The sequence below is a fragment of the Danio rerio genome, chromosome 4 (assembly GCF_052040795.2).
Source record: "Danio rerio strain M-AB ecotype USA chromosome 4, GRCz13ab, whole genome shotgun sequence".
Classification (NCBI taxonomy): Eukaryota; Metazoa; Chordata; class Actinopteri; order Cypriniformes; family Danionidae; genus Danio; species Danio rerio.
The window spans coordinates 57,995,777-58,014,083 of NC_141024.2; the positions used below are offsets into that span (position 1 = coordinate 57,995,777).

The window sequence follows — 18,307 nt, forward strand, 5'->3', positions numbered from 1 at the left end:
GTCTCAACAGATGCTTCCAGCACAGGCTGGGGAGCCATGTGTCGCGGGCATGCAGCTGCGGGCCTGTGGGTAGGTGCCCAGCTGCGTTGGCATATCAATCGCCTAGAGCTGTTGGCAGTGTTTCTTGCTCTCCACCGTTTTTCTCCGGTGCTGGAGCAGCAACACGTGCTGGTCAGGACGGACAGTATGGCGGCGGCAGCGTATATCAACCGCATGGGGGGTATGCTCTCTCGCCGCATGTCTCAGCTCGCCCGCAGTCTGCTCCTCTGGAGTCACCCGCGGCTGAAGTCGCTGCGCGCCATTCACATCCCAGGTATGCTCAACCGTGCAGCCGATGTGCTCTCACGGCAGCAAATTCACTCTGGAGTATGGAGACTCCACCCCGAGTCTGTCCAGCTGATATGGGCGCGATTCGGGGAGGCCCAGATCGATCTGTTTGCTTCCCCCGAGAACGCTCATTGCCAGTTGTTTTATTTCCTGACCGAGGGCTCTTTCGGCATGGATGCACTGGCCCACAGCTGGCCTCGGGGCATACGCAAGTATGCGTTTCCCCCAGTGAGCCTGATCGCGCAGTTACTGTGCAAGGTCAGGGAGGACGAGGAGCAGGTTCTGTTAGTTGCGCCCCTCTGGCCCAACCGGACCTGGATATCAGAGCTCTCTTTCCTCGCGACGGCCCTCCCATGGCAGATCCCTTTGAGAGAGGACCTACTTTCTCAGGGACAAGGCACCATCTGGCACCCTCGCCCCGATCTCTGGAACCTCCACGTGTGGTCCATAGACGCGAGGAAGACTTAGGTAACCTGCCGCCCGAGGTGGTTGATACCATCACTCAGGCTAGAGCCCCCCCCATGAGACGCGCCTACGCCCTGAAGTGGAGTCTATTCACTGAATGGTGTGTCTCTCGCAAAGAAGACCCCCGATCATGCCAGATCAGTGTTGTGCTCTCTTTCCTCAAGAGAAGCTGGATAGCAGGCTGTCGCCCTCCACTCTCAAGGTTTACGTTGCCACCATCTCCGCTCTCCATGACGCGGTGGCTGGCGGCACCGTGGGAAAGCATAACCTCATCATCTGGTTCCTCAGAGGCGCTAGGCGAATTAATCCAACTCGCCCCCCTCTCACGCCCTCTTGGGATCTTGCCCTCGTTCTCACGAGCCTGCGATTTGATCCCTTCGAGCCACTCGATTCAGTATCCTTAAGATTTCTGTCCCTGAAGACAGCTCTGCTGGTCGCGTTGGCCTCCATTAAGAGGGTCGGGGATCTGGAGGCATTTTCGGTCAGTGACTCTTGCCTGGAATTCGGGCCAGATGATTCTCACAGTATATTGAGACCCCGCCCGGGTTATGTGCCCAAAGTTCCTACCACTCCCTTTAGAGATCAGGTAGTAACCCTGCAAGCGCTGCCCCCGGAGGAGGCAGACCCAGCCCTTTCCTTACTTTATTTGGACCGTACTCAGTACCTTAGATCTTCTGAGCAGCTCTTTGTCTGTTATGGCGGACGGCAGCAGGGAAGTGCCGTGTCTAAACAACGTTTATCCCACTGGATTGTGGAGGCCATTCATGTGCTTTTTTGAGCAGAGTTCAGCCGCGCCCCCCGGGAGTGCGTTCGCACTCCACTCGGAGTGTTGCATCCTCTTGGGCGTGTGCGCGCGGCGCTTCTTCAACAGACAGAAAATGCCTCCAGATCCCCGACCCTCTTATAGAGCTGCGGACTGGGCGACACCCAACACATTTGCAAGGTTTTACAATCTGCGAGTGGAGCCGGTTTCCTCAAGGGTGTTAGGGACCTTTGGTGATTGAGGAAACAACTCGGTGGGTGTTGTAGCACGCTTGCGGTTCCTTTTTTCCCTAACAAGGAGAGATGTGCACCCTCCTGTCTGTCAGTAAAAGTTCCCCATTTGGTGAGGCCTGCAGATTCCTCTGAGGCCCCCAGCACTGACTCAGCGGAGGAGTCACTCGCTGGCCCACTACGTTAGGTCTGCCCGCTGGTCAGCCCGCGTTTTTGGGTACAGGTGCCTGCTATGGCCGATCCCCGCTGGTGATCCCCATATGCTTTTCCGCCACGGTCAAGTTCCCCCCCCTGGGTGGACCCGTGCCTTCCCTATCCGCTAACCACCTTCTTATGCGCACTCCCCCTTCTCAGGGTTAGTCCATATGTAATTCCATTTGTCTCCCTATTGGGATGGCACGCTTCCCAACGTACTGTCGTATATTCCTGGAATTATCTAGAGGCTAGCGACCCCCAGAAAATATATACCTATTCCGTAAAGTTTTTTTTGAAGTGGAGATAAGTTAGGGCAAAGGGCACGTTGGAGGACCGCGCCTCCCATGATTTGGGTGCGTCACGCTTGCCTGACTGCCCTCTCATGGTGGGTGTTGGTAAGGTGCAGTCATTATGGCGCTTTCAATGGGCTCCCATACGTGGATTTAGAACATCAAATCCACTTATAGTGCTGAAGTTCCCCCCGAAGGGGAACGTTCGAGGTTACTAAAGTAACCCTTCGTTCCCTAAGGAGGGGAACGGAAGCACTATACTCTGTCGCCATAATGACTGTCCCTTAGCTGTTAAAAGTCTCTTCAGCTTAAGAAGGATAGCGTCTGCTGGCGCCAGGTGTGCTTATATGCTCAGTTAATTGGCGATGCAGCACACCTGCGCAGGCTTACGCTGCCAATTCATTGCTTTCATTGGCCCGTTCAATACTCTTTCAGATGAGTAGCTTCTGAACCGAATCTCCCATACGTGGATTTAGAACATCAAATCCACTTATAGTGCTTTTACTATAAAAGGGTTACTTTAGTAACCTCGAACGTTCATATTGATGATCGATTTCACGCTTTCGCAACTCTAATTTAGCATTTTTTAACTCAATTTCTTTTTCTTTCAATGCTAATTCTCTCAATCGAATAGCGTTTTCACTTACTGAAGGATCAGCCACTTCCTCCACAAGACTAGCAGTCTCTGCAGGCATTTCTAAAACGCCTAATTCCACCAGATAACCTTTTAACACATTTCGTAGAGTTTCCTTCAAAGTCTTATATCTTGGAGCAATTTCAATTTCAAAAGACTGCAATTTGCAATAACTGCTCTTTTGTGCACGATAAAAGCAGTTCTTCAGAAGGAGACTCTCGAAATGTGTCCACTACAGACGCCATCTCCGACGTACACAGTTATGCTCACAAAACAATTAAATAATGGTTTTACGATAAATATTTTAAACCAAACGTTTACAAATATTTAAACCATCAAATAATCTAAACGAAAGAGCATCAACTCACCTGATTAAGCAAAAATATCAACAAAATTTAATTTTTCCAACTTAATCATCACATACAGCCGCATCCACACACACACACAGCCAGGCTGTATCCTAATACTAAGTCTACAAATTACACGAAGTTGAAAGGTTATCAATTTAAATTTCACAAAATCGTAACCAAATGCAATCCCCCCAAAAAACTAATGTATTTACCCCATTTAACACAATATTTTACCCCAGTCTTCAGTGGCGTTAGGGGCTCGAGGCGACTTTAAACGCTGAAATCATGAACACTGCATACTGACCCAATTGATAGATCAGCAGCAAGTGCTCTGAAGCATGCCTCCACCCGAATAACCACAAAAATATGAAAGGCAAAATAACAAAGTGGCAGGTCCACAACCTACCCGGCGACTAAATTAAATAGGGCAAATACTCACATATGGGATGCAAGAGATCACTCAAATGAAAGCATATCCAGACGAATCACAAAATGAACGGGGTGGCCACACATCTCTCCTCCCACACTGAACAATCGAGCGGTGTGCTCCCAATTAATGTTACGACCACAGTCACAACATTAAATGAGGGAAAAACACAAATGGATCAGTCTAGGGGTTTTATTAATTAAACAATCAAATATAAATAAAGTGTGGGGAGGAAACACAAGAGATCGGGCCTTTTGCTCATGAGTATAATCTAAGGTTTAGACCCCCTCACACGCTTTGGAGAGGACTGTGTGAGTGAAAGAGAAAGCGGATGGCCAATCATGAGCTGCGGCCTCAAAACATTACACACATATTAGTTTGAGCACTGGCTAGACAGTACCTATAGGATGTATCATATTTGCTTGTCCACAGTTTTAGTAGTTAATAAATGCGTCTTGATGATGCTGTGATGTAGGGCAGGACGAGAGTGTGAAGCTGCATTGAGTTTGTGCTGGCCATCCTCCAAGATAAGCAGCTCAGCATCTGTCTGTTGCTCTGTCCCGCCTGGGTGTTTTGGTCATTCAGAGGACTTCACCAGCGCTTCTTTCTTCTCCAGTTATTCCTCTTCAGAGATCGTGTGTGTGTGTGTGTGTGTGTGTGTGTGTGTTACAAACCCCTGATGTTAATCTAGGGGATGGTGGGGTTGGACATTTATTTAATTAAAACATATTTATACAAACAGTGTATGAGTGCAAACGACAACCAAAGTAATGCCAAAAATATGTGCTTTTATTTACAATTCCCAAAAGTGAACAACACATTGAATTAATCAAAATAAAGAAAAAGTAAGTAAAGCAAAAATATACTATTTACAATATGAGACAAATAAAGACGGGAAAAAACAAGAGAGCTGGCAGAAGGGACGCAGGAGGTGCTAAAAAAATGAAAAGAACAAAACCCGAACTAAATCTAACTCCCCAGAAGGATCTAGCTAACTAACTATGTGAACAACAGACACAGTTTCATATTGGATTACCTGATGTGGAGCCCCATTCAGTGGATTGGCAGAAGAAGAAACAAAACATTTACAAGGTTGTGATTTTAATCATAGTTTTACTAATGTATGTTTGTAAAAAATATATTCAAAAGCTTTACTGAGTAAACTGCAAAATGCCCAGACTCAAGACGTTTTTTTCTGTAGATTGTTAGATGGATGGATGGATTATAATTATGTATTGCATTAAACAACTTACTAAAAATTACACAGTATTTATTATTATTTATTTATTTTTTTTCAGATTGGCCATGTGTAATTTCACTGTTCAGTGCTGTGAGAGTTTGTCTTCAGCTCTACAATCCTCAAACTGTGTGCTGAGAGAGCTGGACCTGAGTAACAATGACCTGCAGGATTCAGGAGTGAAGAAGCTCTCTGATGGACTGAAGAGTCAACACTGTAAACTGGACACACTGAGGTAAATGATTCTCCACTCAATAGCGACTACAACAAGATATTTCATATTGGGTTAACAAATGTGGATCCCTGATCAGTGGATTGGCAGAAGAAGAAATACACTTTTGCAGGGATGTGATTTCAGTCGTATCATACTGGTGTATTCCCAAATGCATTTAAAAGCATCACTGAGTTTGTTACAAAATGTTGTATTTTCAGAGCTTCGCTTTTTCTAATATACCCAATTAATACTTGAAGTTAAAGCAGTCAGTTTCTTTTAAAGATCATTTTAATTAATTACCTCAGTAGTTTATTCAAATATTTTATATGTCTATATGATCATATTTATAGTTTATATTTTAATTAGTTAATTGGAAATATTCATTCATTCTTTTTCTTGTCGGCTTAGTCTCTTTATCAATCCGGGGTTGCCACAGTGGAATGCACCGCCAACTTGTCCAGCATGTTTTTACGCAGCGCAACCCATCACTGGGAAAGTAAATCTTTATTTGGAATGTGTCAAATGTTTTGGCTCTTCTGTCCAAAAAAATTATAATAAAAAAGAATAAAAAGATTGATTAAGAGAAAGTTCACCCTCTGGAGTTTGAGAGTTTTTTGGGCCCTTTAAAAGCTCTGATTCAAGAGCTTACAGAAATGGACCTGGTGAACTCATGTATTTATTACAACTGTATCTAAAAATAACCCTGATTACTCATTCACATGAAGCAATATATTGACTGAAGATCTTCTGTCAGAAAGGCTGTGTGTGAAGCAGAGTCAGCGCTCATGATTATTGATCAGGTGTTTCTCAGCTGACAGAATAAAAGTCCCCTAATGCTCCATCAGTGTGAATGTGACTGTCAGGCTGGTGAAAGAGACATTAAGAGAGTGGGTTTGTGTTTGTTTTAGTTTATTTACATCATCGTCCACAATATACTACAATAGCCATTGGTTGAGTGTGTTTGTCTGAAAAACATCACTGGTAAATCCACTGTGAGTCTAGAATGGGCATTGACACTTGTGTAATACGCTAGTCTGCTGCTGCGTCTTTGTTGTATCTTCAATAAAGATAACTCTACTGCAAGTATAGGGTTGAAACTAACATTTACTTCTGTTTTCTTCAGTTGTAACAACAGACATTTCCACCGTATGCCTTCCTGCATCTGCTCTCGTCTTTCAACTGGGTTACAGGCAATAACACACATGTATAAACCAATAACGACCTCTTGTGGTTACTCCAGGATACTACATCCCCTCCTCCTTAAGCTATCAATTGGAATGTTTCTTTTCTGTTATTTTTATAGCTTAGTCTTTCAAATTAAATCACAATAATCACTTAAGATATATACAACACTGTAAATAAGTAACAAATTATAAATGTTATTGATCAAGATTCTTATTATAACCTTTTCAAGCTATCAAGTATAACTGATACTTTTACTAATTTGTTCTATGCAACACAAGCTGCGTCCCAAATCGCATACTTATGCACTATTCTACGCCATTTTGTAGTATAAATAGTGTAAGTAGTGTGTTCACACCAAGTGTGCCGCAAGCCTACGTTTGAGTGAAGGTTTCGGCCGTTAGATCGCCCCCTGGGGGCTGGCTGCAGTACAAGTCATAAAGCCCGCCTCCTCCGTGTTAATGAAGGAGACTTGAGCCCAAATAAAAAAAAATATTACACTTGCAATAAAATGTCCCGAAAAATAGTTCCGGTTGATTAAGGCACTGGTTATTGTGCTGAAATAGGTGCAGATCTTCATTTTTGTAAACAGTTTGTTTTTAGCAGTAATTTAATGCTGGGCGTGTCATCGTGATTGACAGCTGTGATTGACAGTTTCTCAAAGCACGGCGTCTGAGCTTCGGCAGGAGACTGAAGTAGACTGAAATGTTATTATTCGATTTCTGTGTTATTTTACCATGACAAAATGAGTTCAGCAGTAAACTATAGTTTCTGACATACATGATCCTGGTGGAACACTGTTTATTCGCTAAGTTCAGGGCTTTTTTCGGGCTTTATTAGTTTGCTGATACACGCCTAGCCACCCAGATAGCAAAACACAGTTCCGGCTAGATTCTCGCCTGCCGGAGACTTATCTCTTAGAGCTCAGACTGACTAATGTTACCTCTGCTGGACCTACTCCGGATGCCTGGACTCACTGCCCGATTCCAGTCCGAGTCAATCGAGCCAGATGCGGCGGCCGAGCGAGCAGGCGCTGCCGCATGCGAGCCGGAATCAGCCCGCGACGCCGCGAGTAAGTTGTGCGCTGCGGCCTGGAGCTGGCGCGATTGAATATATAAAACCCTCATATTTGTTAACGTTATTACATCCATTTGTGTTGATATGACAGCAAACGCATGCTGAGAAGTTCGGGGGGTGTGGTTGATTTTACATAAAGCGTTTGATTGGAAGCTCGACTCTGCTCATTTTCGCGGCTCCTCCTCTGGCTCCATCAGACAGTCCTTCTGCGCATGTCTGGCTCCAATTTCAGCAGTCTTTTGCGACAGTTTGTGCCCGTCAAGCAGGCGTTTTGCCCTCAAGGCGTTCAATGGGAAAAAGGGCTGTCGCGTCGTCCATATTTTTTACAGTCATTGGTTCACACTGAAAACTCTAAAAATAATAAGTGCACTTTAATTACCCGGATGATGCACTCATTCAGCCGCTAAAATGAAGTGTGTAATGATGGACACTTCACGCACTCAACGACCGCAGATTTGCTTACGTAGCGGAAGGGGCGGAGCTATCAGACGCACATGTTGAATAACTTTATTTATTTTGGATGGTGAAAGCAAAATTCTCCTACGAGAGTGATTTTAGCGCCTCCCGATGGTGAATGCGGCAATACTCACGGCAGGTATTATCTGATAATTCGGTCGTTTATTTCACTGATTTGGCAACCGTCAAACGTCATCAGGGAAACGGTTTGAATTTCCGTTTAGTAAAAACACATTAGTGTGCCATTTGGGACGCCACTACATACATATACTATCCTGTTGAGTGTGTAAGTGCATAAGTACATAGTGCATGAGTGCATAGTGTATAGTGTGCCATTTGGGACGCAGCTATTGTCTTTGAAGTGAGCTGGAGAACGTTTTTCTCTGGCAGACCTTCTTAGATTTGTAGGTAAGTTGGTCTGTTTTTCAACGGCAGTCACTTCCGGTAACTGTGGCTTTTCCAATGCAGACAGCTCCCTATCTGCAGGTGCATCAACCACCTCTGCAGTCGGTAACGCAGGAGTATATACGTTCTGTTCATCCTCTCTGGGTATTACAGTGTCGCGAATTCCATCTGAACTCCGAGTTCTTATTTGGTCCACATGCCTCTTCACTGTTTGCCCCTGGCCGAGAGTGGTCTTGTATGACAGAGGTCCAGTACAACTTTCCACAACTGCAGGTATCCATTTTGGTCCACTGCTGTAGTTCCTCACATACACTGAATCTCCAACATCAAAACTTCTGAGTTTGCAACTTTTGTCATGAGCTTCTTTTTGCTTCTGCTGTTTTTTAGAATTTTAGTCTTTACATCAGGAAGGAGTAAGCCAAATGTAGATCTCAATTTCTGTGACATCAACATCTGAGCAGGTGACAACCCAGTTGTTGCATGGGGAGTGATTCTATAATTGAACAAGAATCTTGCTACTCTTGTCTCCACTGTGTCACCTTTCATCTTTTTCATCCCCTCCTTGAAGGTTTGAACAGCATGTTCTGCTAGTCCGTTGGAAGAAGGATGATAAGGAGCTGACATCACATGTTGAATGCCATTTCTTTTCATGAAAGTTTCAAACTCTTGACTGGTAAAACATGTTCCATTGTCAGACACTACCATTTTAGGTAATCCATGTGTACTGAAACACATTCTCAGTTTCTCAATGGTGATTTGAGAAGTTGCATGCATAGTGGGATAAACTTCCATCCACTTGGAGTGAGAATCTACCAGAACTAGAAACATCCTTCCTAAGAAGGGCCCTGCGTAGTCAATATGAAGTCTTTCCCAGGGTGACCCTGGCCACTCCCACGGGTGTAATGGAGCTTGAGCAGGTGCCTTTTTTAAACTTTGACACATCTCACATGTCTGCACCACTTTCTCCACATCCTGATCCATACCAGGCCACCACATGTATGAACGGGCCAATCCTTTCATTCTTGACATACCAGAGTGGGTCTGGTGTAACTGTTTTGATACAGCTTCTCGGCCTTGTGGTGGTATGATGATCCTTGCTCCCCAAATCACACATCCGTCTTTGACACTTAGCGAATCTCTCCTATGATAATATGGTAACAGTGTGGCGGTATTTGGCTAATAAAGTGGGTTGGGCGCCAGGGGTTGAAAGACCCCACTACAGTTTCTTAAATAATTCAATTAAATGAAAATTTAAGTTTCAACAGATGCATGATTTAATAAAACCAAATCAGATATTCAATCATACAACAGATCAATGAATTAATAAAGAAGAAAACGAAAAGAACAAACTTTAACTTCAACACATTGTAAGTAAATCCATAAACCAAACAAACTTAAATTTCCAGGCCCAGGCACAATACCTTTTAATTACCTTTTACAAACAAAACCATCAACGGGTGATACATCAACCGACCATAAAGAAATAAATCAAATAAACCACTTCTAAATATACAACAACCAATATTAATCAAATTCCCACAAACATAATATTTCAAGTTCAAATCAAATCAATCACACATTCAAGAACTTATAGAACTCAGTTGTACACTTTACACATAGTAGATATTCCATTTGTGCACACTGAATCAATTGCACATTCAATGCACTTGAAATGTCTCTTAGTTCGTATACGCTAAAGTAGATTTTCCATTTGTGCACGGTGAAGCAATCATGAACTCAATGCACTCTGAAATGTCTCTCAGTTCGTATACGCTAAAGTAGATTTTCCATTTGTGCACGGTGAAGTAAACGGTTAATTAATGCACTCTGAAATGTCTCTTAGTTCGTATACGCTAAAGTAGATTTTCCATTTGTGCACGGTGAAGTAAACGGTTAATTAATGCACTCTGAAATGTCTCTTAGTTCGTATACGCTAAAGTAGATTTTCCATTTGTGCACGGTGAAGTAAACGGTTAATTAATGCACTCGGAAATGTCTCTCAGTTCGTATACGCTAAAGTAGATTTTCCATTTGTGCACGCTGAAGTAAACGGGTAATCAATGCACTTGAAATGTCTCTCAATTCGTATACGCTAAAGTAGATTTTCCATTTGTGCACGTTGAAGCAATCGTGAACGCAATGCACATTCATATGGTTACTCTACCATCTCATTAAATCTTTTGGACATACATACACATATACAAGTTAACCAAAACAATATAAATCAAAGAAGAAACATTTGCTTACCCGATCACCCGTCGATGCTACTGGGCCCAGAAAACTGCAACACAAATCCCGATCACGATAGTGATCAAACATTCAAACAAAAAGAAAGAAAAAACCCAAAACAAAGGCAACTCGAGCGCCAAAAAAAACAAAAATAAACCCGCGCCTCACTCCACAAACAAACCCGAGCGCATAATACGTTCACCATGCATCGCAAATACAACCTCCGCCAAAAATCATAAACACTTCCATTCATAAATGTTGCCGCTTCAACGTCCGCATCAATAACATACTCGCATTTCGATGCCGTGGCTAACTTTAAAGAACACTGCCACTACCTCAGAGCAAGACCACGCAGCATGAAAACACATATTGAGCTACAAAAACGGACTCGAAGCAACAAGTACGCAGCGCGCTCTCTACACACACACACACACACTCAGTCAGCATGACCTCTCAGTGACCCGGAATCACCTGCATGCTGACTGCGTGACAAGGAATAATTGAGAGAGAGCGAGAAACCCATCCAAGGCGCTCTAAATAACGTTGCATCAGCTGACAGCAGTAACCCAATCAGACGTCACTCATATAATAAGGAAAATTCTAATGACGATCGTCACAACAGTGAGGGCTCCACTTCTTCAGGCCAACCCTTTAATATGTACTCATGTACCTTGGAGAGCGTTATGTCATGTGATGTCCACTTCCGAATTTGCACTGCACTTACAGGTGAGTCAACCATTAATTCCATCATCAGCACTTGATCATGGGTGTCCTCCGGTTCTCCCTCACTTGGCATTGGGAGTCTACTCAGTGCATCAGCATTTTGGTGGTACTTTCCTGGCTTGTATACAATGTTGTACTGATATGCTTGTAACATCACAGCCCACCTTTGCACTCTGGGTGATCCGATTTGACGAACTGCTTTCGTTTCATTGAACAAAGTGATCAAGGGCTTATGATCAGTGCGGATTGTGAATGCACGACCATACAAGTACTTGTGGAATCTTTGGATGCCAAAAATCACCGCTAGGCCTTCTTTGTCTAACTGTGAGTACCGCTTCTCTGCAGCCGTTAATGTTCGTAACATGAACCCAAGAGGTTTCTCCATGCTCTCTCCTTTTCTGCGCTGCGAGAGCACCGCACCAACCCCATAGGGTGAGGCATCACAAGCTAGAACTAATTCTGAATCTGAGGAATAGTGCACTAGCACCTTTGCTGATTTCAGAAGTGCTTTAGATTCTTTGAAGGCTTCTTTTTGTGCTTTTTTCCACATCCATTGAACATCTTTCCTCAGCAACAGATGCAGAGGGGCTAGTAGCGTTGCCAAATTTGGAAGGAACTTATTATAATAGTTGAGCAACCTCAGGTAAGCCTTAAGCTCTGTGACATTTCTTGGTTCTGGTGCTTCATCAATGGCATTTACTTTATTTTCTGTGAGATGTAGACCCTGTGCATCTACTCTGTGACCCAAATACTCCACCTCATTTGCCAGGAACACACATTTTCCCCTTTTTAGCCGCAAACCAGCTTCTTTCAGCCTGGTCAACACTTTATCTAGTGTCTTCAAATGTCTGTCTTGGTTTCCTCCAGTCACCAATATATCATCCAGATACACAACTACTCCAGGTATGCCTTGTAGCAATCCCTCCATTGTTCTCTGAAAGATAGCTGGGGCGGAAGCAACTCCAAAAGGTAGACGATTATATGTGAATAACCCTTTGGAAGTATTCACAGTCAAATATTTCTTGGAGTTCTCATCCATGACTATTTGTTGGTATGCGTGACTTATGTCCAGTTTTGTGAACTGCTTTCCTCCATCCAATAGAGCAAAAAGATCTTCCACTCTAGGTAATGGATATTGTTCCAGTGTTGACACTCTGTTGACTGTAAGTTTGTAGTCACCGCATATTCTTATACTCCCATCTGGTTTCAAGATAGGCACAACAGGAGCTGCCCACTCTGAATACTTAACAGGTGAGATGATCTTGTTTCACAGCAGACGATTAATTTCTTCTTCCACCTTTGTTTTTAAGGCATATGGCACTGATCTGGGTCTGTAAAATTGTGGTGAGGCATCAGTCGGAACATGAAGAGTAGCAGTAGTGCCCCTTAGTGTCCCTAGCTCTTCTTTGAACACTTCGTCATGCTTAGATAGCACCTGTTGCAGTTTCTTCATCTCTGACTGTATCAGCTTTATCTCACCCCATTGCAGTTGAATTTCTTCCAGCCAGCCTCGTCCTAGTAAACATGGTCCTGTTCCTTTGACTATGACAAGAGGCATTTCTTTTTCCTGCTGCTGGTATTTTACATGAACGTCTGCTACCCCCACTATCTCTACTGGCTCTCCTGTATAAGTTCTCAACTTCATTTTTGAGGATCTTAGTTTGGGAGCGTTTGTGTCTTTCCAAATGTCATTGAACATACCTTCGTTCATTAAACTGACATTACATCTTGTATCGATCTCAAAATTCATGAGTTTGTCATCAATATGCAACTCAACAGTGAGGGGCTTCACTTTCTTCATAGCATCCGCTTTTATACATGCCAAAGTGAAAGTTTCTTCTGACTCATCACTCTCATTATTTTCACTTACTTTAAATGCTCGATGTGGCCACACTCCTTTTGCTTTACTTCCAGTGCCAGTGTGTCCCCTGTTTATTTTTGTTGCGACAAGCCCTTGAAATATGACCCAATTTTCCACATTGATAACATTTTTCCTTTTTAAATCTGCATTCACTGGCTTTGTGGTTTTTTCCTCCACACCTGTAGCAGTCTCTGGTAACTATTTGTTCACCTGACTCTTTTTTTTTCTTGATCAGATTTCTTCACTTTGAACTTGACGTTGTTACATGTCTGTACACAGGATTTATTTTGTAGGTCAAGCACATTTTTGCTTGCAGTTTCCGTGGCTTCTGCTAATTTAAAAGCAATTTCAAATGTCAGATTTGTTTCTGAAAGCAAACGTCTCTGAATCCGATCATCATCGATGCCACACACAAGACGATCCCTCAGCATTTGATCCAAAGTTGTTCCATAATTACAGTCTTGAGCTAAACAACGCAACTCTGCAACATACTCTGTTACGGTCTCTGTCGGCTTCTTTGTTCTGGAGTCAAATTTAAATCTCTGAACAATCTCGCTTGGCTGGGGATTGAAATGGTTTTTTAGCATCGTTACCAGCTGCTCATAAGTTCTTTCACTTGGTTTCACAGGGCTTAGAAGATTTCGCATCACACTGTAAGTTTGTGGTCCCACAACAATTATGAGAATAGCTCTTTGCTTACCCTCATCTTCGATTCCATTAGCCACGAAAAATTGCTCCAGCACTTCGGAATATTCTTCCCATGTTTGAATTTTAGCATCAAAAATTCCTAGTGAGCCAATAGTTCCTGTAGCCATGGTTGCTTTTCACACAATCTTTTTTTTTCTTCTTCTTCTAATTCCCTCACAGGCAGTTATTAGCACAGTGCTCCGTCATTTCTACCTCATTAATTTGCTGTCATCACGTGCTTCCGCTTTATCCTCGTCGCCAAAAATGTTGTATCTTCAATAAAGATAACTCTACTGCAAGTATAGGGTTGAAACGAACATTTACTTCTGTTTTCTTCAGTTGTAACAACAGACATTTCCACCGTATGCCTTCCTGCATCGGCTCTCGTTTTTCAACTGGGTTACAGGCAATAACACACATGTATAAACCAATAACGACCTCTTGTGGTTACTCCAGGATACTACAGTCTTATTGCTCCTCCTTCATATGAGTGCCCTGTTCAAGTGTGCATCAGTCACTTTCACTCAGACACATGTGGGACACCGCTCTATTTCTTAAGACTCCTGGCGGCTAAAGCTAAACTAATAGAGCTGATGTTTAGCTGAGAGCTAGCTATTTTTAACTGCTAGCATGTTCCATCCTAAACATAAGAGTTAGCATTCACACTGGTTAGAAAGCAGTGAAAGTGATATAATATAATGTATGTCTGATATCTGCACATTTAGGGAGCATCTTTAAAGTCTGGACACCTGATTAGGGCTGGGCGATGTGGATTTGAGTAGATCAGGTTAGATTAGATTAGATAATCCACATAATTGAGGGAAGATAATCTAGTGAAGTGATCAAGTAAATGTCGGCCCAGTCTGTAAATGTAGATGGTCTAGTAATAACACGACACTTCGCTTTAGATTGTAGATGAATGCATATGCTAAAGCTTTATTTTGTTGTAAAAAAATAATAAATGAGTGAAAAAAGAAGAGAAGAACCCAGTCCAGGAGACTCGAAACAAGCAGAATTCCTTTATTGAGACGTGTTGGTTAATCTGCAGTCAAACAGCGTCTTCAAGATGTCTATGTGTCTGCAAGAGCCTACTAGAGGTCCGCAGTCTGCAAGTTCTTTCACAAGTCTCTCACAAGTCTCACACAGGTCTGAATTAGTCTGAATTAAGACAAAGATTTCATGGCTATATTGTGTTCTTAGGAGGAGGGGATATGGCTAAACAAAGCATGCAAATTAAGGGTTGTGGTCGGCAGGGTAAACTGCTTCTCAGGTCTAATCTCATCATGTTCTGGAGACAGAAACCGCCTGACCATTTGATCGAAAAGAGAAAACAATAGACACCCCATGCTGTGAAACTGACAATTTGCATTACTTTGGCTTAGCCTGTAATCAGAAAGATAAAGGTTACATGTCCCTCCTAGCTGGGATGTTAATGAAATTATATAATTAAAAACCAGAGAATATAACTTTTCAGTTATACGTAGATTATTGTTAATTTGAAATTAGATTATATAAATTTATATTTCCACAGTTCCCCCTTTGAGAGTTATTTAAAAACTCTCACAAAAAAATATAAATTTGTAAGCTTTCCTAAAACCATTCAATGGCTTCTGTTTGATAACAGAAGCCCCATCTTCTAGTCATGTAACTTGAAAAGTTACAGGCACATTTAAACTTATTCTGTGTCATTTCAATATCTACGTAGATGTAAGTGTAGATTTCAAAACTGTTCACACGTTTATGACAATCAGTTGTAATGTCATAAATCCTACATGATGACACAAAAATCATGTAGTTAAACTGCAGATCTTCTGAAAGTCCATGGCTTGTGAATAGTGTTCAGTCTTTTGTGAGATGTGTTTCTTGTGGTTCTTCTCCAGCACAGAGTTGATCTGATGACTTCCTGTCATTCATGGATCTCCGTAGTGATGCTCTGGTTCAGAGTGTTTCTGAGAAGATGCAGTGTTTGTGTTTACCTGCACACAAGAAAACAAGGAAACAGCAGGGCAGCAGTATTCATGCATAGACTTGTATGATCATACAGTTCATGTGTCTAGTTATTCAGGTGATCGTATAGTGGTTGTGTTAAGTTGGTGATCGTGTAGTGTTGTGTATTTTCTGTCTCCTAATCTTAAAGTTATGACACCTATAAAACAGTGAGGTGAGGATAAATGGGGAAAAAGGGAGTCTTCACCACAGGGTGCGGCCCCTGAAGCCTGTTGCTTTCAGTTCTGCCCTGGGCTCCTCACTGGTTTGTGTGTCCTGTTCTGTCCCTGAGTGTGGTGGGCAAACTTTAAAATGTGTGACACAAACTATCATTCAATAAATATCAGTCCTATTAGACATCATAACATTGAATGGGTAGTGATTGGAAAATGTGTTAAACACATTCAAGGCTGTAAGTGGACTTAAGCAGAGTTCCCCAATAAAAAGGAAGAAGTTTCCTTTGTGTCTTTTTTACAAAGAGTCTTTCATCTTAATTGTAAATGAACTGGGACATTAAGCACTTACAGCCAAAAAATGGTTAGCATCTTTGTGGACAGCTCAATGGATTTAGTGATGAGGGGAGGGGTATGTTGAGGGCATTTAGCAAACTGTTCAGAAGTTGATTTACCCTGTTCATCTCTTTAAAGTTCTTTTTATTCTTTCTACACTCCCTCATCCAATGTCCTTTTTTTCCACAGTAATGACAACAGATATTTTTCCTAAGACATTTGTGATTTGATGTCTTTTCTGTGTTGACCTTAGTGGCAGCTGCTTCAAATCTGACTCTGTCTTTGATGTAAGAGTCTCTTTCCCACAAAGCTAAACTGTTCATATTATTTCTGAGAGTGGTGGAAGACCAGGTGATATTAAGAAATGGCAAAGCTTGTCTGTATTCAGTTGCAAGGCCATCTGACCAGATGCGGACTAGGGGTCCCTTATCATCTAGCACACTGTCCGAATTATCAGCTAATCCACTGTAAGTTATGGCGGATTGACAAAATCTCTCAGTGAATTCATTCACAGATTCATCTTTCCTTTGCACACAACAAGTCACTTTTGACCAGTCGATCTTTGGGCCAACAATGTTCTTTAGAGCTTTCAAAACACCCTCTCTCAAATCATCCTTACTGGCATGTTGTAGTTTAGAGGTCACAGTATGCTCAAAACTGTTGAATTCAGATTCAGTGAGAATTTGAGACATTAGCTGGGTGACTTCTGTTAATGACATGTCATAAAGACGCATTTTGCTGATTAGTGCTCTGCTAAACTCTGAAAAATTTGTGCGTGCTGATGGTAAGCTTTGAGATAATCTGTCTATTTCTCTAGGTCCTAGTGTTCTGGAAACTGTTTGAATTTGAACAACAGAAGTGTTGTTGTGTGAACTCTCAGTTCTCTTAGATCTTCTGGCACCACAAACCTCCACTGAACCTATAGGTAAATCGCTATCTGACTGGATGGAAATGTCTGTTTCAGAGACAATTTGTAAGTCAGGATGTTTATTATCAGGCTGACTAACCTCCTCAATGTCAGTTTTTGATTTCTTGAGGTTCAGTTGTTTTGTTAATGAGGTTATCTTAGCATGAAGCTCTTGGATCTGTTTTTCTAATTCTGATTTAGCTTGAGCTTGTTGTTTAGCTCGAGATAAATTGAATTCTCTGTAGCAGCAGATGATGCCTTTTACATTGTTTTTGCGAATGCATGCATCAAGCACTTTCTTGCATTCATCTAATGTCCAAACATCATCTGGGTCAATGCTAAATTTCTTTGTCAAATTTAGTCTGACTGACTCTGTTATTGAGTCCATGTGCTGTCTTAGCAGCGATTTGAAATCCTGATCTGACAATAAAGGAGTTTTTAAACTACCTTTTTCAGTTGTAGTGATCAGTCTTGTATTCTGTCTGAACATTTTGTGAGCTTATTAGCACAAAGTAAAAATACTAAAACTTTTCAGATGAAAGTGTAGTAATTTCTTCTCTGGTGAAACAGAGGGTAACAATATTAGCACATGTTGCTAAAACTTCCTGCCTGAACAAGAGATAACATCAATTAGCTTGTATAGCTAAACTTAAACTTCTCTGGTTGAACAGAGGTTAAACAAAATAAAATAAAAGAAAAATAGCGCATAAGGCTTTACTTCTCTGTCTGAACAGAGGATAAAACTGTTACTTCTCTATTGAAATGGAGAATAACTTTTTGTTAAACAAACCCTGCAGCTGTTTGTTAACTTTTCTCTGATGAAGCAGAGAATAACCATGTGTATAGACTGGTCTGTATGGTTCTTTTGATAGAGTGAAACTCACCAAATCGAGGTTGAGCTGAAAAGATTCAGTCTGGAGTGATCTGATCTTTGTATTCAGGTAGCTTCAATGTTCATCAGGGTTGCAGTCAGCAAATAGTTGAGAATTTGTGACGTCCGCTGAGTGACTTCAAATTGCCGTTGAGCTGAAGATTCCGTCTGAAGAAGTTTCCTTGATCTTGAAGGTTCAAGTTGAATTCCAGGTGGATTTCAGTCTTTTGTGGCAAATTGTTGAGAATTTGATGATTTCAGTTTCTATCCGGCTCACGGAAC

The 18,307-nt window shown here is 42.1% G+C and overlaps 1 protein-coding gene and 1 long non-coding RNA gene across 4 annotated transcripts in view; both read left to right on the forward strand.

Annotated features, from left to right (window-relative positions):
• LOC148682208 (uncharacterized) overlaps nucleotides 1-18,307 on the forward strand; it is a 286,875-nt gene that overhangs the window by 45,981 nt on the left and 222,587 nt on the right. The window lies entirely within an intron of this gene.
• Nucleotides 1-18,307, forward strand: part of LOC137491562 (NACHT, LRR and PYD domains-containing protein 3-like) — an 86,016-nt gene that overhangs the window by 44,254 nt on the left and 23,455 nt on the right. For 2 of the 3 annotated variants that reach the window (XM_088650077.1, XM_088650078.1), the window contains one exon: nucleotides 4,980-5,153. The exons of the other annotated variant lie outside the window; for it this stretch is intronic. In XM_088650077.1, coding sequence (XP_088506203.1) covers nucleotides 4,980-5,153 — 174 coding nt within the window. The remainder of the gene's footprint in view (nucleotides 1-4,979; nucleotides 5,154-18,307) is intronic. 3 annotated transcript variants of the gene reach the window in all.